This window comes from Trachemys scripta, chromosome 9, assembly GCF_013100865.1.
Source record: "Trachemys scripta elegans isolate TJP31775 chromosome 9, CAS_Tse_1.0, whole genome shotgun sequence".
NCBI classification, from domain to species: Eukaryota; Metazoa; Chordata; order Testudines; family Emydidae; genus Trachemys; species Trachemys scripta.
Window position 1 is genome coordinate 61300308 of NC_048306.1, and position 24927 is coordinate 61325234.

General features: G+C 45.5%; 1 protein-coding gene and 1 long non-coding RNA gene across 7 annotated transcripts in view; one reads left to right on the top strand and one right to left on the bottom strand.

Annotated features, from left to right (window-relative positions):
• Window positions 1–24927, bottom strand: part of LOC117882914 — a 59641-nt gene that overhangs the window by 25443 nt on the left and 9271 nt on the right. The window contains exons 3-4 of one of the 5 annotated variants that reach the window (XR_004647140.1): window positions 23153–23416; window positions 12311–13009 (exon numbers count right to left, since the gene is read on the bottom strand). This is a non-coding gene — a long non-coding RNA (uncharacterized LOC117882914). Of the gene's footprint in view, window positions 1–12310; window positions 13010–20937; window positions 21068–21813; window positions 22493–22716; window positions 23417–24927 lie in introns of those variants that run through there. The other 4 variants (XR_004647143.1, XR_004647142.1, XR_004647141.1 and 1 more) reach the window with 4 other exon arrangements.
• On the top strand, window positions 15079–21801 carry GPR35 (G protein-coupled receptor 35). 2 transcript variants are annotated; one of them, XM_034781799.1, is made up of 2 exons: window positions 15079–15152; window positions 20598–21801. In XM_034781799.1, exon 2 carries the CDS (start codon window positions 20636–20638, stop codon window positions 21560–21562), a length of 927 nt encoding a protein of 308 aa, XP_034637690.1. In that variant the 5' UTR covers window positions 15079–15152; window positions 20598–20635; the 3' UTR covers window positions 21563–21801. The 2 variants fall into 2 exon arrangements, with proteins under 2 accessions (XP_034637690.1, XP_034637689.1); XM_034781798.1 differs by lacking the exon at window positions 15079–15152 and adding an exon at window positions 15737–15928 and having other exon boundaries at window positions 20598–21800.

The window sequence follows — 24927 nt, forward strand, 5'->3', positions numbered from 1 at the left end:
GGGCAGCGCTTTTTTTTGCTGCTTGGGGTGGCAAAAAAGTTAGAGCCGGCCCTGTTTCAGAGTTACCAGACAGACCTCTTAGCCACGTCACTGCAATAAGGAGAAGGGAAAAAGTGATACCAGCCCCAGTAAAAATGCATTAAAATAGCCTCTAGGTTTGAGGCTTTGTGGTTGCTGACGGGAAAGAAAGAGAACTGGTGCTTGATAATGATCTTAGTACTTACTTGATACGTACTTCTTTCTGCCCACAAACTGTAAACAAATTCTTTCAAAGGTCATTTCCACCAGTTTTTCAATGCATAGTAAGTCATGTAGGCTCAAGCGCTTTAATATACCGTTTACCTGAGCTAATGTGCTTTCTTAAATTTACATGAAATAATTTAAAGGCAATACAGAAACTACCCAAAAAGTTTTTTATTGCATTTTAGGCTTTGCACAAGCACAGTCTTGCCTGTTGGGTACTGGCCCATGCACACTGCACCAGTTCAGGGCAAACAGGAGAGGTATCAGAACCATTACCTTCTGAAGCCATTCCCTTTGCAGCTCTGGTGGACCTATGAGGGAAGTGAGTCAGGCTGGCTGCAAATGTTCTGGCAAAACCACTTTTAGCCAGAAAATTGAGTTTTCAATCAAACATTGTTTTGTGCAAGCTGTCTGCTTTTTGTGGAAATTTTTGACTTTTTGTCAAAAAAAAAAAAAAACCCAAAATGAAAAATGTTTCTGCCAAACATCACATTTTTTGTTTTTGTTTTTTTGATAAAAAGTTGAAATTTTCCACAGAAAATTTGGAAGACATTTCCTCCCCATTTTTGTTGATTTATTTTGCACAGTCCTGCTCCTGTATTTTTCAACCATTTGAAGTGGGTTCAGGTGTTGCCAGATGCCTTGCAGCAGCTTCTTCCCATTAGAACCAGTGAGGATCCAGTTCCAGACCTCTGCTGACTACAATTATGGCAGGACACCAGGAAGGATGTGGCCTTTCAGCTGACCAGGCTCCAAGCCACTCTGAGCATTTGCATGCTTTGTTGGGGGACTCAAAACAGATAACTGCACCATTGAGCATGGATTTGGGTGTGAAGCTGGGGGAACTACGTGTAGGATTTAGCTGGCCAGCTTTGAAAATAGGACTCCTTGGCATATTTCAGTGACCCTGAAGCAGTGACTTAACCCTTCCCTAACACATCTCTTTCCACAGCTGTCTTTGCTGTATTTATATGGCCCAACTGCTCTTTCTGTAATTTTCATTTAATTCTTTGGTGGAGAGAATTTAATGTGAGAAATGTATTGGATCAAAATCAATGATTCTCTGGCTTACCCTGTGCCCTTTGCTCTGTTACAGCACCCCAAAGATGCCAGAAATTGGCAAGGACTTGTGATTTCCCCAGCATGGGTGACTACCCAACATGTGTACAGCCATCTTACGGTTCTGATACTACCCACCTGCAGCTCTCCTCTTTTAGGATGTGTTGGGGGTGCAGAACAAAATGGAGGGGGCGGAACTGGAGCACACCGTGTCTGGCAGTCTCCACCTGACAAAGGGTTGTAGCAGGTGGGAATAGATCAGAGCAGGCTGGGGGCATCTCTATTATCAAAAGTGGTGCCCTAGGCTGCTCTAATCTATAGGGGCAGCAAGACTAGTGTAGAACTGGCCCTGGATCAAGGACCCACAATCAGCTCCCTTGCTCCACGCCCACACCCAGCAGAAATTGGCATAGCAGAGAATGTGCCCTCAGACATCTATCGTGAGAAATATTATCTTGTTTTAATCTCAAATTTTCAGTTCCCTGAGAGCACGTTATCAGCTGGAGAGATTTTAGCACTCGTTTCCTTTCTGTTGCCACGTGCATAGGCATAAGATCAGTTCTGAAGATCTAATTTTAAACTTAATCAGTTCTTCATGAAGTCTGATATTTGTACTTCAAATATATATCACTGCCTAATTTGCTCACGTTCTTTACATGAGCTGATAGAATACAAGATATTATTATTCGCCAAATAGCACATTAGACAAGGAATGTGAACTGATGAGTGTTATCTGACTGGCTATAGAGTTAGGTGAAAATGCAAAGCAAGTGAATTGTAAAATTTATTTAATAAATAATACATTATTAATCAACTACATGACTGACAAACAGTATCCAGCTGCTCTTGTCCAACTCCCATTGAAGTCAGTGCCATTCTTTTCATTGATTTCAAGGGATGCTAGATCTGAAGCGCTAGAACTTTTGGCAGGGACCCTGAGCATTGCAACATCTTACTTGTAGGTGCCTAGAAAATCACAGGAACACACTGCGACTCTCAAAGCCTGAAATAGGTGCCTAGCTTCCATATATAATGACTGAATTATAGAATCATAGAATATCAGGATTGGAAGGGACCTCAGGAGGTCATCTAGTCCCACCCCCTGCTCAAAGCAGGACCAATCCCCAACTAAATCATCCCAGCCAGGGCTTTGTCAAGCCTGATCTTAAAAACCTCTAAGGAAGGAGATTCTACCACCTCCCTAGGTAACCCATTCCAGTGCTTCACCACCCTCCTACTGAAAAAGTTTTTTCCTAATATCCAACCTAAACCTCCCCCACTGCAACTTGAGACCATTACTCCTTGTTCTGTCATCTGCCACCACTGAGAACAGTCTAGATCCATCCTCTTTGGAACCCCTCTTCAGGTAGTTGAAAGCAGCTATCAAATCCCCCCTCATTCTTCTCTTCTGCAGACTAAATAATCCCAGTTCCATCAGCCTCTCCTCATAAGTCATGTGCTCCAGCCCTCCACTGGACTCTTTCCAATTTTTCCACATCCTTCTTGTAGTGTGGGGCCCAAAATTGGACATAGTTCTCCAGATGAGGCCTCACCAATGCCGAATAGAGAGGAATGATCACGTCCCTTGATCTGCTGGCAATGCTCCTATTTATACAGCCCAAAATGCCGTTAGCCTTCTTGGCAACAAGGGCACACCATTGACTCATATCCAGCTTCTCATCCACTGTAACCCCTAGGTTCTTTTCTGCAGAACTGCTGCCTAACCACTCAGTCCCTGATCTGTAGCAGTGCATGGGATTCTTCTGTCCTAAGTGCAGGACTCTGCACTTGTCCTCGTTGAACCTCATCAGATTTCTTTTAGCCCAATCCTCTAATTTGTCCAGGTCCCTCTGTATCCTATCCCTACCCTCCAGCATATCTACCACTCCTCCCAGTTTAGTGTCATCTGCAAACTTGCTGAGGGTGCAATCCACACCATCCTCCAGATCATTAATGAATATATTGAACAAAACCGGCCCCAGGACCGACCCTTGGGGCACTCCGCTTGATACCGGCTGCCAACAAGACATGGAGCCATTGATCACTACCCGTTGAGCCTAATGATCTAGCCAGCTTTCTATCCACCTTATAGTTCATTCATCGAGCCCATGCTTCTTTAACTTGCTGGCAAGAATACTGTGGGAGACCATATCAAAAGCTTTGCTAAAGTCAAGGAATAACAGGTCCACTGCTTTCCCCTCATCCACAAAGCCAGTTATCTCATCATAGAAGGCAGTTAGGTTAGTCAGGCATGACTTGCCCTTGGTGAATCCATGCTGACTGTTCCTAATCACTTTCCTCTCCTTGAAGTGCTTCCAAATTGATTCCTTGAGGACCTGCTCCATGATTTTTCCAGGGACTGAGGTGAGGCCGACTGGCCTGTAGTTCCCCAGATCTTCCTTCTTCCCTTTTTTAAAGATGGGCACTACATTAGCCTATTTCCAGTCATCCGGGACCTCCCCTGATCGCCATGAGTTTTCAAAGATAATGGCCAATGGCTCTGCAGTCACATCAGCCAACTCCTTTAGCACCCTTGGATGCAGTGCATCCGGCCCCATGGACTTGTGCTTGTCCAGCTTTTCTAAATAGTCCCGAATCACTTCTTTCTCCACAGAGGGCTAGTCACCACCTCCCCATAATGTGCTGCCCAGTGCAGCAGTCTGGGAGCTGACCTTGTTCGTGAAGACAAGGGCAAAAAAAGCATTGAGTACATTAGCTTTTTCCACATCCTCTGTCACTAGGTTGCCTCCTCCATTCAGTAAGAGGCCACACTTTCCCTGACCTTCTTCTTGTTGCTAACAAGAAATCCTTCTTGTTACTCTTAACATCCCTTGCTAGCTGCAACTCCAATTATGATTTGGCCTTCCTGATTACACCCCTGCATGCCTGAAGGGAGAGATAGGCGCCTTAGATTGAGATTCACAGATGCCAGCACAGTAGCAGGGAGCTACCTAAGCTAGCCAATGGGGGATGCTAACAGAGCCAATAGAGACGCCCTGTGCTAAACCCCACCCCTCTCCCAGCTATAGGTGCCTAAGTCCTGACAGTAGGGAGGCACTTATCTCAGCTATAGATCCATGAATGGGAACCATTCTACAGGACTCCAGCCCCTAAGCCACTTCTTGCAAGGATGAGGCGGTCTACACTGGTGCACGGACTCAAGTGCTGGACTCTGCACAGGCTCGTGCATGCTCCCGACACCCGCTTCAAGTGTTCACATTATGCTGTGCTGGAGACTAGTATAATGCTGTGTACATGCCTACACCCATGTCCACACCGTCGCTGTTGTTACATGAGGTTAGCACTACAGCAGGGGCGGTATCCCAGAGTTCTGTGCAAACAAGGAGATGCTCCAGGGACTGCTTTGCTGTGTGGTGTTGGTATCATCTCCCCTCTCCCACATCACACATTTGCCAATGGCAGTTCCTGATCAGATCGTCCCCTCGCTATTATTCCCTTCCAAAGTGGGTGGAAGACATGGAACAATGGGATTAAGATCTGCCCTTGGGTGGACTGTCGTTTCTAGTGCAGGAGCACCAGCATGGTGGGATGGGAACACATTGGTTTGGAAGCCTAGGCTGACCAGCTGTGGCTTCAGAAGTGAGAAAACAGGCCTTCATGGAGCTATGTGAGGAGCCTGCAGCAAACCTCCAGCACCAGAACACTTGATTCAGGGAAGCCGTACTGGTTCAGAAGTGAGTTGCTATTGCCTTGTGGAAGCTGACTACACCAGACCACTATAGGCCTGCTGCAAATCACTTTAAGGTTATAAAGTCCACTATCAGGGGCATGATTGTGCATGTTGGTGAGGCAGTTGACACTGTCATTTATCCAGGGGGGCTGCCATAAAAAAAAGTTCCAAAAATAATAGCTAGATTTCGGCGGATGGGGTTTCCACGCTCTGAAGGGGCCATGCATGGCACCCGTATCCTAATACTTTGCCCACCACAAGAGACAAGTGAGTATGTGAACCAAAAAAGGTTACTTTTCACTCGTTCTGCAAGTCTTAGTGGACCTTCAAGGCAGATTCATGATTACAAACCTGGGAAACACTGGAAAAGTTCATGATGTCAGGATGCTTAAGAGATCAGGGTTATACTTGAAGGAGAAAGAAGGGACTTTATTCCCCAGAACATAAGAACATAAGATAAGAATGGCCATACTGGGTCAGACCAAAGGTCCATCCAGCCCATTATCCTGTCTACCGACAGTGACCAAAGCCAGGTGTCCCAGAGGGAGTGAACCTAACAAGTAATGATCAAGTGATCTCTCTCCTGCCATCCATCTCCACCCTCTGACAAACAGAGGCTAGGGACACCATTCCTTACCCATCCTGGCTAATAGCCCTTAATTGGACTTAACTTCCATTAATTTATCTAGTTCTCTTTTAAACCCTGTTATAGTCCTAGCCTTCACAACCTCCTCAGGCAAGGAGTTCCACAGGTTGTCTGTGTACTGTGTGAAGAAGAACTTCCTTTTATTTGTTTTAAACCTGCTGCCCATTAATTTCATTTGGTGGCCCCTAGTTCTTATATTATAGGAACAAGTAAATAACTTTTCCTTATTCACTTTCTCCACACCACTCATGATTTTATATACCTCTATCATATCCCCCCTTAGTCTCCTCTTTTCCAAGCTGAAAAGTCCTAGCCTCTTTAAACTCTCCTCATATGGGACCAGTTCCAAACCCCTAATCATTTTAGATGCCCTTCTCTGAACCTTTTCTAATGCCAGAATATCTTTTTTGAGATGAGGAGACCACATCTGTATACAGTATTCAAGATGTGGGCGTACCATGGATTTAAATAAGAGCAATAAGATATTCTCTGTCTTATTCTCTATCCCTTTTTTAATGATTCCTAACATCCCGTTTGCTTTTTTGACTGCCGCCGCATACTGCATGGACGTCTTCAGAGAACTATCCACAATGACTCCAAGATCTCTTTCCTGATTAGTTGTAGCTAAATTAGCCCCCATCATATTGTATGTATAGTTGGGGTTATTTTTTCCAATGATCATTACTTTACATTTATCCACATTAAATTTCATTTGCCATTTTGTTGCTCAATCACTTAGGCCTTGTCTACACTACGAGAGTAGTTCGATTTTACTTAAATCGAATATTTGGAATCGATATTGCAAAGTCGAACGTGTGTGTCCACACTAAGGACAGTAATTCGACTTTGTGAGTCCACACTAACGGGGAAAGCGTCGACATTGGAAGCGGTGCACTGTGGGCAGCTATCCCACAGTTCCCGCAGTCCCCGCTGCCCATTGGAATTCTGGGTCGAGCCAGCAATGCCTTCTGGGTAAAAAAATGTGTCGAGGGTGCTTTTGGGTAACTGTCGTCATCCATCCATCACTCACTCCCGCCCTCCCTCCCTCCCTGAAAGCGCCGGCGGGAAATCATTTCGCGCACTTTTCAAGTCATTGACAGCGCGGACGCCACAGCACTGTGAGCATGGAGCCCGCTGCAACCATCGCTGCAGTTGTGGCCGCTCTCAACGCCTCGCAGCTTATCATACAGGTTGCCCTGAGGCAGATGCAGAAAAGTCAGGCGAGGAGGCTACGTCAACGCGGTGATGGCCTGAAGTCTGAGAGTAGCACAGACCTCTCAGAAAGCAGGGGACCCAGCGCCGAGGACATCACGGTGGCAATGGGTCATGTTGATGCCGTGGAACGGCGATTCTGGGCCCGGGAAACAAGCACTGAGTGGTGGGACCGCATAGTGCTGCAGGTCTGGGATGAATCACAGTGGCTGCGAAACTTCCGCATGCGGAAGGGAACTTTCCTTGAACTTTGTGAGTTGCTGTCCCCTGCCCTGAAGCGCAATGACACCCGGATGCGACCAGCCCTGACTGTCCAGAAGCGAGTGGCCATAGCCCTCTGGAAGCTTGCAACGCCTGACTGCTACCGGTCAGTCGCGAGCCAGTTTGGGGTGGGCAAATCTACCGTGGGGGTTGTTGTGATGCAAGTAGCCAAGGCAATCGTTGATGTACTGCTGCCAAAGGTAGTGACCCTGGGAAACTTGGAGGCGATCATAGATGGCTTCGCAGCGATGGGATTCCCAAACTGCGGTGGGGCCATAGATGGAACTCACATCCCTATCCTGGCACCGGACCACCAGGCCAGCCAGTACATTAACAGAAAGGGCTACTTTTCCATGGTGCTGCAAGCACTGGTGGACCACAGGGGACGTTTTACCAACATCTACGTGGGATGGCCGGGCAAGGTTCATGACGCTCGTGTTTTCAGGAACTCTGGTCTGTTTAGACGGCTGCAGCAAGGTATTTACTTCCCGGACCACAAAATAACTGTTGGGGATGTGGAGATGCCTATAGTCATCCTCGGGGACCCAGCCTACCCGCTAATGCCCTGGCTCATGAAGCCCTATACAGGTGCCCTGGACACTGAAAAAGAACTCTTCAACTACCGGCTGAGCAAGTGCAGAATGGTGGTGGAGTGTGCTTTTGGACGTCTCAAGGGGAGATGGAGAAGCTTGCTGACTCGCTGTGATCTCAGCGAAACCAATATCCCCATTGTTATAGCAGCTTGCTGTGTGCTCCACAATCTCTGTGAGAGCAAGGGGGAGACCTTTATGGCGGGGTGGGAGGTTGAGGAAATTAGCCTGGCTGCTGATTACTCACAGCCAGACAGCCGGGCGATTAGAAGAGACCAGCGGGAAGCGCTGTGCATCCGGGAGGCTTTGAAAGCAAAGTTCCTGAGTGAGCAGGGTAACCTGTGACTTTCTAATTTTGTGTACAGAGAAGCCTTCACCCCACTTCCAACACACGTTTCAAAATAAAAATAGTTCAACTTTGTTAAAGCACACCGTTTTCTTTAATACTGTTTTCGCGGGAATTTTTAAAAACTGGGACGCAGACTGTGGTGCGGAGCGGGTGTAGTGTAGTCGCGCGAATGCAGCTTCTAAACTCAAGGACTGACAGGCTCCGCTGTGGTGGGATGGTTCTTTCAACGGAGCCTGTCACCCCTCCTGATAGGGACTGTGTGTATGGGGGGTCTATGTGACTTTGTGGCAGGGGGGGGACGGTTACAGATCCCCTGCTGTGTGGCTCTGTGATCCTGCCTAAGGACCGCCGCTTAAGATCTCTAACTGCCCTCCCCTGCCACAAAGTCACAGAGCAACCCACCCCCCACCACATAACATGAAAAGAACCTCCCAGACTAACCAGGGTAAGTAGTCACTGCATCACTGCACTATGTATGTGCCTTGCTGCTGTGCCTGCCCCCGACTATGTACCCTGCCAAAGGTGACTGTCCTGTCCAATTACCAACCCCCTTTCCCCCCCTCCTCCAAAAGAACATGATGGAAACAGTAGTTAACAGAAACATATTTTTTATTATCAACTACACATGGGACTGGGAAGTGAAACTTGGACGGGGGCTTGTGTCAGGCGGGAAGGAAAGTACTTGTCAAACTTTGGGGAATGAGAGCCTTCTGCTGCTCGAGCTCTCTGCAGGGGTGGAGTGAGAGTTAGCAGGGACTCTGCCGCCTCTCCTTCTGTGCACTTTGGGTGAAGGGAGTATGGGACTTGGTGGCGGGGGAGGGCGGTTAGAGATGGACTGCAGCGGGGCTCTGTCCTCCTGCCTCCGTTCCTGCAGAACATCCACAAGGCGCCGGAGCGTGTCCGTTTGCTCCCTCAGTAGTCCAAGCAGGGTTTGAGTCGCCTGCTGGTCTTCCTGACGCCACCTCTCCTCCCGATCCATGTTTGCTTGGTGCATTCGGGTCAAGTTTTCCCGCCACTGGGTCTGCTGTGCTGCCTGGGCTCGGGAGCAGGCTATAAGCTCTGAGAACATGTCCTCCCGTGTCCTCTTCTTCTTATGCCTAATCCTCCCTAGCCTCTGGGAGTGTGATGACAGGCTAGGTTCTGAGACAGTCGCAGATGGGGCTGTGGGAATGGGAAAAAGGGAGTGAATTCCTCAGAAAGCTAAATGTACTTGTGAACAAAGAACATAGTCTTTCTCTGTGAACAGGACCATGCACAGCACCTATCACATGCGCACTCAGCACAAGGTCGAATTCTCGGCCTTCGCATTCAGTGTCTGGGGTTTTGCAGAGCACTTTCGAGAACCCTGTCAGGACAACGGAATTGCTCTTGCACGCAGACATGGTAAGCCGTAGATTCGTGGCAGCTTAAAACTTTAATATTAGCAATGGCCTCATTTCACATTGAAATCAATGTCGGTCCCTGCTGCCAGCAATCCGGCAAGCAGGAAGTCTGCTCCTGTCCCACACCCTCGCGGCTGTCCCCGGGAACGATCCCTTTCGGCTGACCCTCTCCCGCCTCCACCGCGTGGCTGCAAACCAGCGGTTACAGTTCTGTAAAGGAACGGTAAAGCAGTCCCAACACTAACATTCCCCTACCTCATTCAAAGCAGGTCGTCATGAGCGACATCACCCTCATGAGGATCTCTGAGAGCGACAGACAGAGAATGCTCCGGGAAAGCCTTCAAAGACCAGGGCCGTATGCCGCCATGCTGTGCCAAGCAATGATTCCGGAGTACTTGCTAGTCTCGTGGCGCGGCAACGTGTCCTACAACGGAGGACCCAATAAGGCCGCTCTCCCCAAGAACCTAATGCAGCGGATTTCAAATTACCTGCAGGAGAGCTTCCTTGAGATGTCCCCGGAGGATTTCTGCTCCATCCCCGGACATATAGACCGCATCTTACTGTAGCTGCAGTAGCAGGGACTAAACAGTAGAGCGGCTTGGGCAGGACAATCATGCAAAACCGGACATTGCTAGATTTTTTTCAAATAGTTGCACTGCCCATGACTGAACCGTTAAGTTAATCAAACTAATCATGAGAAACCCATTTTTTAAATTGTTAATAATCATGTTCTGTTACAAATAAATGTTTAGATGTTTACAACACTTACTGGATGATCCTTCACCAGATTCTGTGTCCGGGGTAACGGCTGGGGAGGGTTGGTAGGGGATCTCTGTAAGGGTGATGAAGAGATCCTGGCTGTCGGGGAAATCAGCGTTGTGAGCGCTGTCGACTGCCTCGTCCTCCTCATCTCCTTCCTCATCTTCCCCGTCCGCTAACATGTCCGAGGATCCGGCCGTGGACACTATCCCATCCTCAGAGTCCACAGTCAGTGGTGGGGTAGTGGTGGCGGCCGCACCGAGGATGGAATGCAGTGCCTCGTAGAAACGGGATGTCTGGGGATGGGATCCGGAGCGTCCGTTTGCCTCTTTGGTCTTCTGGTAGCCTTGCCTCAGCTCCTTGATTTTCACGCGGCACTGCGTTACATCCCGGCTGTATCCTCTCTCTGCCATGTCTTTAGAGATCTTCTCATAGATCTTTGCATTCCGTCTTTTGGATCGCAGCTCGGAAAGCACGGACTCATCGCCCCACACAGCGATGAGATCCAAGACTTCCCGATCAGTCCATGCTGGGGCCCTCTTTCTATTCTGAGATTGCACTGCCATCAGTGCTGGAGAGCTCTGCATCGTTGCCAGTGCTGCTGAGCTCGCCACGATGTCCAGACAGGAAATGAGATTCAAACTGGCCAGACAGGAAAAGGAATTCCAATTCAAATTTTCCCGGGGCTTTTCCTGTGTGGCAGTTCAGAACATCCGAGCTCTTACTGCTGTCCAGAGCGTCAACAGAGTGGTGCACTGTGGGATAGCTCCTGGAGCTATTAGCGTCGATTTCCATCCACACCTAGCCTAATTCGACATGGCCATGTCGAATTTAGCGCTACTCCCCTCGTCGGGGAGGAGTACAGAAGTCGAATTAAAGAGACCTCTATGTCGAACTAAATACCTTCGCGGTGTGGACGGGTGCAGGGTTAATTCGATGTAACGGCGCTAACTTCGACATAAACGTCTAGTGTAGACCAGGCCTTAGTTTTGTGAGATCTTTTTGAAGTTCTTCACAATCTGCTCTGGTCTTAACTATCTTGAGCAGTTTAGTATCATCTGCAAACTTTGCCACCTCACTGTTTACCCCTTTCTCCAGATCATTTATGAATAAGTTGAATAGGATTGGTCCTAGGACTGACCCCAGAAATAATATTGCTCCATATGGTTTGTCTGTCCTAAGTGTAATTTTGGGGGACCCGCATACCTGCTCCTAACTTCGCGTATGCAACCTGACACTGACATCAGTGACTCTGGGGGAGAGTAATTCAGTTTCAAGCTCTGTAGCTATAGAATGGGCATGAAGTGTACATTTGTTAGACCAAAACCTCACTGGTGCTGCCTGCACAATGTGGCAAACACCTTTCATATAATCATCGCCTGCTACATGTTCCTTTACGTTTGTGAGGGTACAGAAAAGTGCATCCATCTCAGGTGGGCTCAGGACAACTTCCACTGGGTTTGTGTGGTGGCAGCCGAGCTGTAATGTGGCCATTGTTCAATATTTTTGTCTTCACTATTTACACCTGCTTACAAACCTGTTACTGGGAGCATTCAGTTTCTCTCGGTGACTCAAATTTTCTGGGGGGTGGGCAGCGAGAGAAGGGTATGTAGCCATTCTTTTTTTACTTGTTCATTGTCAATGGTGCTAACTGCATTTAGCAGCTGTTATACAGCACTAAACTCTACAATAGTTGAAACTAGTTAAGATTTGCGGGGAGAAGGAGAAGCCATTTATACACAGCATGGTGACAGATGTTGTCACTTCCTGAATTATTATTGTAATTGGGTTTTGATTTTCTGCATGTTAACTAAGCCATAAAGATTTTCATCTGCCCCTTTTCTGCACTGCACTGCAGACTTCGGCTGCATTGAAAACTAGTAGTGCCTTCTGTAAGCATGTAATGTTTGCTGCACTTTCTCCATCCCTCCCAGACAGTTACACACCATTCAATTTCATTGGCTGAGAATGGTGGGGCCCAATCCCAAACATGAAAACATCTTTAGTTCATCATATTTAGGAAGGAGAACCACACACGCATCAAGGAAAGTGTAACTTTTATTAAAAGTACTAGATGAAGCATGAAATTTAAATATTTTTTTAAGAAAAGTCAACCAAAAACCTTTAAAAACTGAAGGGAATGCAACTGGGAACACAGGCCAAATATTGCTGTCTCTGCACCTGTCTCCTTGCCCTCCTCCTGACAGGGCATGTGATGGGGGGGAAATCACTCTTGGGGAAAGCTGGGTATGTCTTCTGCAAGGGGTTTGGGAGGGTGGGAACTTGGGGGGCTCCAGGACTCTCAGACTCATCGGTCCCCTCCTTGGATGCTCAGGGGAGTCCTCCTGCAAGGGATTTTGGATGCCGGTGAAGGGTGAGGTCCCGAGATCCCTGTTCTCCTCCCAGTCACTCTGGCAGTGTGTGTGGGGGAGTCTTTGAAAGAGGCTCTTTTAACTCAGTAGCACTCTGGGCAGCAGCTAGAGGTGGGAGGTGGCATTTCATGGGCAGGTTCAGTGGCCTCAGCAGCAGGTAGACCCTGAACTCATTTGGCCACCAGTTCAATGAGCCTCTCCATTACAGAATGCTCCTGTTCCCTGTGGCTTTCCTCCTGCTCCAGGAAATGGTTTATCAATGCATTTTCCAGCTGAAGAGCCCAATCTTTCAGTACCCTGAGAAATTCAAACTGCTCCTCATTTCTCCAGTCCATCGCTATGAGTAGCTCTCAGGTCCTTCTCCATCAGCCTCTACCATCTCTGGGTTGCTGCTCGTGTCCTGGTGGCATGGTTCCCCTCTCAGATGCCAAAGGTCCTGCCAACTCTAAGAGAAGGGTAACTATTTTTTTGCCTTTGGAAGAACTCAAGAAATCTCCCCAGATAACCTAACTTTGCTGTTGATGGCCACGATATTGGTACTTTTCAGCATTGCAGGAATGTAACTGTTCGACTATCTTTGTTCTCAGATAACATGAGGAAGGGGCAGAGGCTACTAATGGTAAGAAAAATGTACTAATGTGTTTAAAAATTTTAAATGTTCATTGTGCCTCAACTGGGGGAAGGGTGGCAGTTCCTTAGAGGGGCCATGTTATGAGACCTTTTATGCTATTGTACATTCCACCAGGAGACCGAGATGTTGCAATTCTTAATTTATAGGTGATCTGCCATCCAGTGGAATTCACAGAGCCAAGTTAACTGGTAGGACCTGGGATGTGTGAGACCTATTTTTGAAATCTTTGTTTAGCCTGACTTGGAGAAGGGGCTTAAACTAGGGTCTCCTGTATCCCAGGTGAGTACTATACCAGCAGGCTGTAGGGTCAATCTCTTTGCCTCAATGAATATTTCATCATTCCTACAAAGTGAAACAGCTTCCAAAGGACAGACTGAGAGACCAACCCCAGACTATCCTACAGCCCAGTGGTGAGGGCTTGCACATGAGAGACCTGCATTCAAATCCCTGGTGTAAGGTAGGCAGAGTGGTGATTTGAACCTCCCACATCTGAAGTTAGGTGCCCTAACCCCTGGATATTGTGTTTTCTGAGGAACACATATGCTGTCCCACTCCAAAAATTCCTGCTCTGGTCTTCCCTGGCTGCTGTTTGTGCAGGTTAGACGTGTTCAGATCCTGCAGGTGAGATAGGTGGAGAAACGACTAGTTGAAGAATCCCACTGAGGCTTAGGCATGAGCTATGGCACCAAGTAGCTCGGTGTCATCAAGGTTTAGGCAGTTTGGTGCAAGCCCACCGTTGGAAACCTTGGTGCCTAGGAGAGTTTACTAATAGCAACTCAGGTGCCAAAGGAATTTAGGCTTCCAGGGTTAGGTCTCAGCTGAGCAGGAGTTTGAGGATCTCAGTAGCACCTAAGGCGGCAATTAAGATGCCGACAGCCCTTTATGGATCCAGCACTGAGTCTGCTTTTAAAAAAAAATCAATGCATTTCAAGACTTTGTTTAATTGATGCTAGATACAGGGTAGGATTTTCAAATGTCCATAAGTGAATCAGCAGCATAAATCCAATTGAAAAGCATTTTTCTTTCTTTCTTTCTTGAGGAAGTTTTAACAAGTTTACAAATCCTTGCCACGTAAATATCAGAAACAAAGCAAGCATTACAACAGTTAGTTTTTGTTTAAAGAGAGATTATGGTCTGCAGATGGTCTGCAGATCTTCCTATTTAACAAAGATGTAATGATGCTCACTCTGTAATGTGGTAACACCCAGGTTGTTTCTAGTGATTTTATTAAATTGAGTCAATCTTTGTATGCGCATATTTAACACACCAGTTATGTCTATCAAATGTTAATAATAATAAAAACGAACAGGTGTGCTGTATTTGTTTGTTTTGCAGGCGAATGTACAGTAAAAGCTGTATCATCGAGCCTTGTACCGACAGGAAAGCTCTATAAACCGGCATTTCTAATCTTCATAGAAAGTCTGGTTTATAGGCTGATTGGTGCAGGGCAGGCAGGTTCCCTATCTGGCTCCGTGTGGCACCCCAGAAGTGGCGACATGTCCCTGCTGTTCCTAGGTGGAGGAATGGCCACGACAGGTTCGGAGTGTGGGAAGGGGTGCAGCACGGGAGGTTGGGACGTGGGAGGGGGGGTGGGGCATGGACTCTGGGAGGGAGTTTGGGTGCAGGAGAGGGCTCGGGGCAGGGGGTTGGAGTGCGGGACAGGTTTCGGGGTGCTGGGTCCAGGGGCCGCTCACCTCGGGTGGCTCCCTGCAAGTGGCGACCTGTTCCTGCTGCTTCTAGGCAGCAGAGGTGTAGCAGGCGGCTCTACACGCTGGTTCCACCCGCAGGCGCCCCCCCCCCCCCCAGCAGTTCCCATTGGCCGCAGTTCCTGGGCAATGGAAGCTGCGGAGCCAGCACTCGGGGAGAGGCGGGTGCAGCGTGCAGAGCCGCTTGCAGCACCTCGGACTGGGAGCAGCAGGGACACAGCAAGGTCGCCACTTGCAGGGAGCCACCCGAGGTGAGAGCCCCCTAGATCCGGAACCCCAAAACCCCTCCTGTGCCCCTACCCCACCATCCTGCACCCAAACTCCCTCCCAGAGCCTGTGCCTCATGCCCCTTCCTGCGCCCCAACGCCCAGCCCTGCACCCCCTCCCACACCCAAACTCCCTCCCTCTTAGTTAACCGGAATTTTTCACTTACTGGCACCCCCCATTCCCTCAACTTGCCGGATAAAAATGTTTTTACTGTACTTTGAGTATTGAATAAAACGTAACCAAATATCTAAATATCTGTCTGTCCTCTGTCTATTTTTCTGTCTATTATTTCTCATACATTCCAAAATGTGTAAATATGTTAATTCTTCTCTATCCACAACTTCCCATATTGTTTTAAACCATATGGTTTTTTCTAAAAAGCTTTTCTAAGTCACTGAGGTGCTTTTGAAAACTCCATCCACCCACTGCTTCCTTGTCCAATAAGTCAAGTTGAATCATAAGAGGAATTACTGCTATGCCATCAGCAGGGGCCCCTCTACAAAGATGAACAGGAAGATTCAAATTCAAATACAGAGGTGGTATTCTTGAGGAAGAGGTAAAGCTCTTAGAAATACTGAGCAAGCAGTGGAGCTCTCTTACTCCAGAGAGGACAGAGCCCTTGAGCAACTAAGAGATCTTTTTCGGTGCTCTGAATACCAGATGATGTCAGCTGGAACAAAGTCTGAGTCTATTAATTGTTGTGTTGAAGCTTTTATTGTGGAGTGAATTGATAATTGTTTTGTGGAAGTTAAGCCAACAGGTAACTTTCATTCTTTCATGATTATTTTTACTTCGTTTTCACCAGAGATTGCATTTTTGCACTGCAGTTTATTTCCTTGCTTCTCATTAATGTCAGGAATGAGATATAAAGGAGAGTAGGTACAATTTGTTTTTGAGAGGTTTGTGTAATCAGTGTAATTAATAGGCAGCAATCAACTAACTCTTTGAATTATATTACACTGGTCAGACATCTTGGGAGTTTTGACTTAATGTACTTTGTTTCTTCCTGTAATTCTATTCTATGTGCTTTTAGTCTCAAGTGTCTTCCAGATGTGATGACTGGGAGAATATCACACACAATTTACTGTCAGTATTCAATAGTACAGCTGGTTGGGGATTTTCTGACAAAATGTGTTTTGAAATGGAAAATTTCATTTTGTTTATTTCACATTACTTTACATTTCAAAATTTTAGTTAATTTATACATAAGAAAAAAGGTTAAACAATTTTTAAAAGGTCAAAATTGAAACAAAATGGTAAAAAAAATTCAAAATCTCAAAGGAAAACCATTTTCCACCAGGTTTCTCTCAATAGCATTTTTAGTTGAATAGGCTTCAGCCATGTTTGCTCTCCTTTTATGTTTGCTTACCTGGACTATTCCAGCAATCCAGTTTTACTAGTAGAAAGTAAAACACGGAGATATTCATGAAGTATAAATTTTACATTCACTTTCTGAGCATGCAGACCATAACCTGACTGCAAGATTTACACTTATGCAAAGCAATAGTATGTGACCAATCACAACACTGCAACATACTTCAAATTTGGAATTTCATTTTTTTTAATAGCAACCAAGAGAGTAAAAAGAATTAATGAATCATGTGTCAGATAATATTGAATAATGAATACAGCTGGAGAACATGTCAGGCTGCTGGTGGACATTTTATGAACAAAATTAGGAAGTGACATTTGTTGATGAAATTATTCATTAAGAATGATTCACTCAACTATAATTCTGCCAGTGTTAAACCAGCTTGTTTCAGGTCAAATTGCTATTTTATTCTGAAAATAACTTCATCTGGAAGAGAGAGGATTTGGGGCTATGAATAATAATTTTGTCAAAAGTGTGCAGCATAGCTCTTTGAACATCACTCAAACCTGCTGTGCTGTCACTTAGATTGTCAAATCCCTGTGCCTTTTACATTTATGCACTCATGGTCATCTGTAAATGCTCCATAAACTGCTCCCAGCTGAACCTGGTATATAGTGTCTAACCTCCCTGAGCTTTAGTCAGGTATAAGATTGTCTCCTGCTTTGACCAGGATTTCTCTTTTGACAAATCATACTCCAAACCCTGGGTGAAATATAAAGACCATCTCAAATGATCAGACTTTTGCAGCAACTCAAACTCAAGCAGCTCTTGAAATGGTGATGGTCATTTGAGACGGTCTTTCTATTTACAAATGAAATGTGTTTATTTACAGGGTGACCAGGTGTGAAAAACAGAATGTTTGTCTCGTGGGTCAGGGCTCTATTAGTGGAGGTCAGGGAGGTATGAACAGAAGGTATTGGGCTGCATGGAAGAGGAGGGGGCCACCAGAAGGTGAAAAATTGGTGCCCATTTCTCAATCATATTTTCTATGCTTTTGTCTTCTCTTTTTCTTTCTTCTCTCCCCTCCCACTTGCCACTGTCTGCTCCCTTTCCCCTCCCTGGCTCTTCTCCTCATAGATCCCCTCACACTCACTTTATGTGGCAGGTTTGCTCTTTCCCTCTGTCACATCCACCTTCACAACCAAATCCCTGACCCCCATTCCAGCCCTCTTGTGCTGCCCCACAGCAGAGAAACTTTCAGCTAGCGTAGCATCTACATGTAGTGAGACTGGTTTTATGTGCAATTTGGCTATGTTAACCCTGCGGTGGCATGTTTATTTTAGTCCCCTTGTCATCATGGTGTCATGAGAATCAGTAAAATCCTAAATACTCTGATGAGAAACAGGCTGTCTTCTGTGTAGTAATAACTATTATCCCTTCTGCCTCAAACACACTTCCCTTTCTCCAGCTGGTCCAAATTCCACTTAAAGTCACAGTCTATTTATCAAAGCACCTAGAAGCCCTAGTTATGGGCAAGGGCCCTATTGTGCCTCTTCGACAGGCTCCTTTCTTTGGAGCCTGCTGCATCCCTAGGGGTTGTAGGAGAACAATAGGTGTTCCACCCTGACCATCTGCCTCACCAGCTGCAGGACATTGGCCTCTGGGGCAATGGTGGAGGGATGGAGCTGTGTCCCTCTCTAAGCAGCCAGAGCTCCCAGTCACACCAGGCCCACTTGCAGGTTTCCAGTGCCCAGTATACTGAATGGGAGTAACCCCAGAGCAATGGGAAACTGCTGTCCCCTAGGACATGGCCTGGTCCTACTCAAAAATATCTGACAGCTGCTGTCCCACTTCCAACTGTTCATGTCTGGGCTACTCGGCATTGCCCGTTGCCCTAGCCAGTCTCTGGGGCAAGCTACCACCCAGGAGGGTGGTGGTGGTAGCATCTAGTACAGATAAATCTGCCTTCTCTTGGACATCTTACTCTCCAATATCAGCATAGCAGTTATGCCTATTAGACCCCTCCAGACCATCAGCATTTAGCCCAGCCCCAGAGACCCACAGAAAGTGTTGGCTTCACTAATAACCACTTGTTAAAGAGGAAATTAGCAGGGTTAAGGCCTGTCATATTTGCACTAAATGGTGTATTCTGAAGCCACTCAGAGTATGTCTACACAGCAAAGAAAAATCTGCAGCTGTCCATGCCAGCCAACTCGGGCTCACAGGGCTTGGACTGTTTCAGTGCTATGTAGACTTCCAGGCCCAGGCTGGAGCCCAGGTGCTAGAACTTTGCACAGTGTGTTTTTCTTTGCAGTGTAAACAACTCTCATTGCTTTCAGAGTAACAGCCGTGTTAGTCTGTATCCGCAAAAAGAAGAACAGGAGTACTTGTGGCACCTTAGAGACTAACAAATTTATTAGAGCATAAGCTTTCGTGGGCTAGAACCCACTTCTTCGGATGCCTTCCTCTTCTCTGCAATGACTCCAGCGGGGGGGGGGAGGAGGGGAGACACCACACACCTCAGATGCTCTGCTTTAAGAGTAAAGTCACCATTTGGGGAATTAGGGGGAACCATATCACATGTACTGACTTCCTCCCCTCAACATTCATTACTTGTTAATTTGCAATGGGTCTAGTATTATTTAATGCAAATCAGTGAGGTTCTACAGCATTATGTGACTGCAGATCTACAGTAAACATCATGATGTTATCAGACAAATAGCTCTAAAAACACTTGCTTTGCATGATAAGGTAAGCATTAGGGGACCTCCTCCAGAAAAGCACAAAAGCAAAATTTCAATGAAAGAGAGGGACCATATGCAAAATTCAGAATAGAGTTCTGCCAGTATCCAAGGTATTAGGAGCAGGATGGCTTGATTAAAATCAGTGATTTAGCTCACTGATTTTAAACATGATTTAAGTCAGCAAACAGAAAACCTTGATTTAAATAATAAATTTTTAATCTTGTTTTGCATTTGTACTTCATTACTCTCCTAAAGAAAGCTTGATTCTCATTGTTAATATAATTTGGTACTTTGCTTTGCTAAACAGGCGAAAACACTATATTTATACACATTTATTTAAGCAATGATATAGTTTAGCATAATTCTGAGTTTTATTATTACATTTTTTATGTTTTAAAATGGTGAATGATTCATTTCTTATTGACTAGATGATCAACTTTTTATTTGTGATTTGTGTCAAGCTACATTTGGGAGCAAATTGGAAATCAATTAAAATTGAACAAAAACAGCATTTAAAATGTATTTTTACTAGTTACATAAAACTACGTTAAGTGTGCTGGAGATATAAGAAAAAAATTGTTTGCCCAAACATGTTTTGCATTTAAAACTCACTGATTTATTAAACAAAGGAAGAATTATCTGCAGTCAGTGAATTTTGAATGGATTGTTTCTGGTCACCACATCCTTCAAGGTTTCAAAATTAGTAGATCTCATCCTCTCATGCCTCATTTTTATTCATAGATTAGAGGAGGAAAACAAGCTTTCCTGCTTTTTTCAACTCCCAATCACTTTCTCAACTTTGAATGAACTAGGCAATGAACTGAACTAGTTGAATAAACTAAAATGAAGAAAATTATTCTCTCGGCACCTGCAGAAGAGGCTATTACTGTCAAAAGCTGATTTAGCATTTCAGCATACCATGGTCCAGGGGCTTAATCCACCAATTCATGCTTTCATTTTCTTTAAAACTTCAGCAGCAAACGTGTGCTACTTGAATCATTTTTTAATTTAATTTAAATTTACTATAGTATAGTATAAAATTATACTAAATGTAGGCCTTAGCATAAATTCCCATAATTTTACATTTAATTTTAAATAGGTTTATTTTTAAAAAGAAAACATACAATTTAAACTTAAAAATATTTTTAAGAATAATCCAACTTTTTTAATCATTGATTTTTATGCACTCTGATTCAGAGTCATGGGGCTGTTGAGAGACCAGGGAAATGGAGGGATGCCATTGCTGTCTTATTGGGAGGGGAAAACTTGTAGGGAATGTTTATCAGGCTAGTTGGCAGAGGGAGGTGCAGTGGGTCAAATAGGAGATGAGCTTTTGTTTTTAATGAAAAGAATCATGTGTTGTTATATTTCAGGTCTTTGAAACCTCGTTCTGTAGCAGAGGTGCATCGTAATGACAAACTCAACAAACTGCAACAACAGTCTGAGTTACAATGTTCGACTCATTCAAGTCATTATTTATGCCACAATTTTTCCTTTTGGAGCCACATTTAATGTCCTTGCCTTGTGGGTGTTCTGCTGCAAACTGAAAAAATGGACAGAAACCAGAGTGTACATGATCAACTTGGTCATTGCAGACTGTTCTGTAGTCTGCAGCTTGCCTTTCCAAATTTATTTCTTCTGGAACGACTGGCATCGTGACACGCTGTGCTTAACTATACAGTCTATATATTTAATAAATATGTCCATGAGCATCTACATTATCACTGTCATCTCAGTCGATCGATACATTGCCATAAAGTATCCTCTGAAGGCAAAGAGTTTAAGGTCACCATGGAAGGCAGCTCTTATCTGTGGGCTTCTTTGGGTATCAACGATAATTGGTCTGAACATAGAACACAGGAGAGAGGAAACTTTGTGTTTTCAAAAGGTTTCCACAAAACCATCAACCAGTGTTCTATTTTTCTTGATCTTCTTTTTTTTAATTCCACTAATAATACTGAGCTTTTGTTCCATGCACATCATCAGGAGTCTTAAAAAAAGGATGATCACAAATCCACACGAAAATAAGCTAATAGAGAAAGCTATCTATATTGTTTCTGCAAATATGATTGTATTTATACTATGCTTTTCACCTGTCCAAATTGGGATGCTTGCTAGGTTTGTGATGGAAAAAAATGGAGTTAACTGCCTTGCAATCCAGAAAATTAGAATCTTTATTAATGTGGCTGCATGTATAGCAAATTCTAACTGCTGCATGGATGCCATTTGCTACTATTTTGTGGCCAAGGAATTTCAAGAAGCTTCTTCCTTTTGTAAGCCCAAATCTCATCACTCTAAGACAAATGAAACCCACACCTCTCAGTTGAGGATATTCTAAATGCTGGTATAAAAATGTTGCAACACCAAAGCCAGAAGTAACAAGAGAAGCAATAGGCTTATCACACGTGGTATATTCACAGCTATGTTTCATCTCTGAAGATAAAATCACCATATACTACACTGTTGTTAATTTTAACATGGCTTCCTGTATATACACAGCATTAAACAAACTGCTCTGACTATACTGTAGTGCAAACATTGATGCATGAACTTTTCCAGGTTGACATCTTCTATTTGCTATCTTTCTGTCATGAATATAAATAAAAAGAATTCAGCTTCCTTCTGTCAGTTTCATTTAATGGGATTGTATTAAGTTGAGAGAAGAACATTTTCTTTTGTTGAAGTTTTGAGAGAAATTCGGAGATCATTAATGCTATAGATATGGGAGAAAGGAGTACTAGCAAGCATTATGTACCCACACCTCCAGCTGGAACCTGCACCCCTGCCCCAGCCCTGATCCCACTCCGAACCCCTCAGTGCCAGCCCAGCATCTTCTTACACCCAAAACTCCTCATCCCCAGCCCCATCCCAAAGCCCACACCCCAAACCAGAGCCCTCACCCCCTCCCGCACCCCAACCCCAAATTTGTGGTGAGCATTCATGGCCCGCCATACAATTTCTATTCCCCGATGCGGCCCTCAAGCCAAAAAGTTTGTCCACCTCTGATCTGAGCTCTTGTGCCTGTAGGAAAACCGTGTTGACACTGAGCTTAAACAAGCAGCATCAGGAACAGATTCACATGGCTATGATGTAACCATAGTGGTGTATCGAATGGACTTCCATCTTGAGCAGTCCCTTGCAAGTCTTCTTTCTCTCACAAGAGTCAGTATGGGAGGATTTAGGCTTCTTAAATCACAGAAAATTTCATCTTCCAACCTCATGGTCAGACTCATGCTCTTCTTCCTTCTAACTCAGCTCTATAAACCTTCTGTAAAGCAATACCCTTCTTGTGTATGTTGGACATGACACCACCATTGCAGTCATCCTAGTCTCAACTGGTGTACAACTGCAACTTGCCGAGATCACCTGTCAGTGGTTCTCAAACTGTGGGTCACCAGGGCTGGTGTTAGACTTTCTGGGGCCTGGGGCTGAAGCCTGAATTCCACTGCCCGGGGCCAAAGCCTGAGCCCCACTGACCGGGGCCGAAGCCTCCCCCCCCCCCCGATCCCCACGGCCCCACCTGGGGCTGAAAACCTTGGGCTTTGGATTTGGCTCCTCTGCCTGGGCGGGCTCAGGCTTTGTTCCCCTGTCCTGGGGTCGTATAGTAATTTTTGTGGTCAGAAGGGGGTTGCCGTGCAATGAAATTTGAGATCTAAATATCTCCTCATTTGTAACAGGTGTTAAGAATAAGCCATAACTTTTGACACTGAAAACTGTTTAGTTTCCCTTCCTCCGCTGTTTTTAACAGCCATATTTCTGCTCTGTTTAACACTCTCATCATAGTTATCACACGGACATCATGCCACCCAAACAGGGGCTATTAAAGAAGCTGAAATGCCATTTTTGCAAGACTCATCTGACGTGCAACTTCTTCAGCTATAGAACATCCTACTGTCAATCAACCACCCAGATAGATAGAACTACTCACCCATTCAGTGTCATTGTCATCTACATGCAGCAGCATCAGGTCATTCGTTCCCTTTTGTAGGACACATGCGTCACTTTGACTTCATCAGCATTGATCTGAAGTCCTATATATTCTACCATTTTTCAGTGCTCTTCCAGCATTTGCTGCTGTTGGTCAGTAGTCTCACCAAGTAAGGCAAAATCATCTGCTGTTCAAGAACCTCTACAGAGAAGAATTAAAATTTCACATCTACTCTGGCCTCAGTCAGCTTTGTCATGAGATAGTCTGAGGGACAAAAAAAAATGGACTTAAGAGCTAAGGTTATAAACATTTATTAACATATTTATCAGATTATTAGATTATTGTATTTTTAAAAATTTGAATATCAGAAAATTTTCATTTCAGGTTATACTTGGAGGAAAAACACAAATATTTGAATACTTAAACATTAATAGCTACGGTTCTGCAAAATGTTTTCTCTCTGACCCTATGTCAGTGGTAACATAGGAACAAGATGTGGTGTCCACCTCACACAGAACTGGAAGGGGCTAAGGTGGCCAGGTAGCCCTATTAACTCCACAGGCTGCACCTGGAGGGGAACCAGGGAGCAGGGTAGGTTCAGCTGTGCAGGAATAGATGGGGCCTCTAAAGCCAGGAAGTTGGAAACAGACAAGGGTTGCTGTTGGGAAAGGGCAGTCACTCCCTGGGAAGAGGGAAGAGGGTGTGGACCTGGTATACCCAGGGGAAGGAGGGGAATCAGGAGTTCTAGGAAGCAGTCCCAGGGAAGGAGCAGTGAGGGCTGGGAGAGGAAAGCCCTGAACTGCTGGGTTGAAGGTCCCTGGACAGGAATCCCAGGATAGTAGATGGGCCCAGGTTCCCCTCCTGCCACTGGGGAAGTGGCACTGGCAGAGCAATGAACGGGGAGACTGCCTGAGTCACTATGGGAGTGAGAGAGGATTTGAAGGACTGTACCCCGAAAGAGGAGAAATGCTGAGTGACCTAGCCAGAGGGCTGAGCCACGAAGAGGATGTTGCAATTCCTGGGATGAGAGAGGAGCTGCAGAGACGGTGTGATGGCATACAATCCCCAGAATGATCAAGAGGAGGTGCCACAGAAGCAGTGAGTGGTGCACCCCGTGGCAGAGCAAGGTTCTCTTCCCAGCCCTAATACAAACTTTCTGGGCTCAAGGATTGAGAGATCAGAATTCTGTTCTCCTCTCTGCTACCAAGTACCTGCAGGACACTGGGCCTGGGCATAAGATCAGAGTTATGTTCTCAGTCCTGGTACAAGCTTCCTATGTAACATCAGACAAATCACTTAACCTCCTGTTGCCTCAGTTTAAAATGTATTTGTACTAATTACAAAACTTTTGCCTCTACCTTTGAAGTCTGAATATGCTACATCTAGGGCCAGAATTTTCAGCCTGGTGCAGTTTCTTTGCACCACACCACTGGCATAATCTGGCCAAAATGATGGTTTAACTGGCTGAGGAGGATTAGCCCATTGTCAGATTGATCTGCCAATGACATAGTCAGCATAGGACTTGTGTCATTTCCCATCCCTAGCACAGAAGAGAAAAGGAAGAGAGGACAGAGAAAAGGGATGTGGCCAACTTAATGCCACCCTGGCCTTTGGCTGTTTTTTGGTACTCTGTGGTTGCAGCAGCCCAGAGTACATTAGAGCGACCAGCAAGGCTGCTCTCATACGTCACAGAGGGTCCAGCACTGCACAGAGAAGCACTAAGATCACAGGACTGCCAGGGCCAGATTAACTCTCCCGTGGGCCCAGGACTATTA

Bases quoted from the DNA above. Each gene is read 5' to 3' on its own strand.
- GPR35 (XM_034781799.1), top strand. From the start codon at position 20,636: ATGACAAACTCAACAAACTGCAACAACAGTCTGAGTTACAATGTTCGA.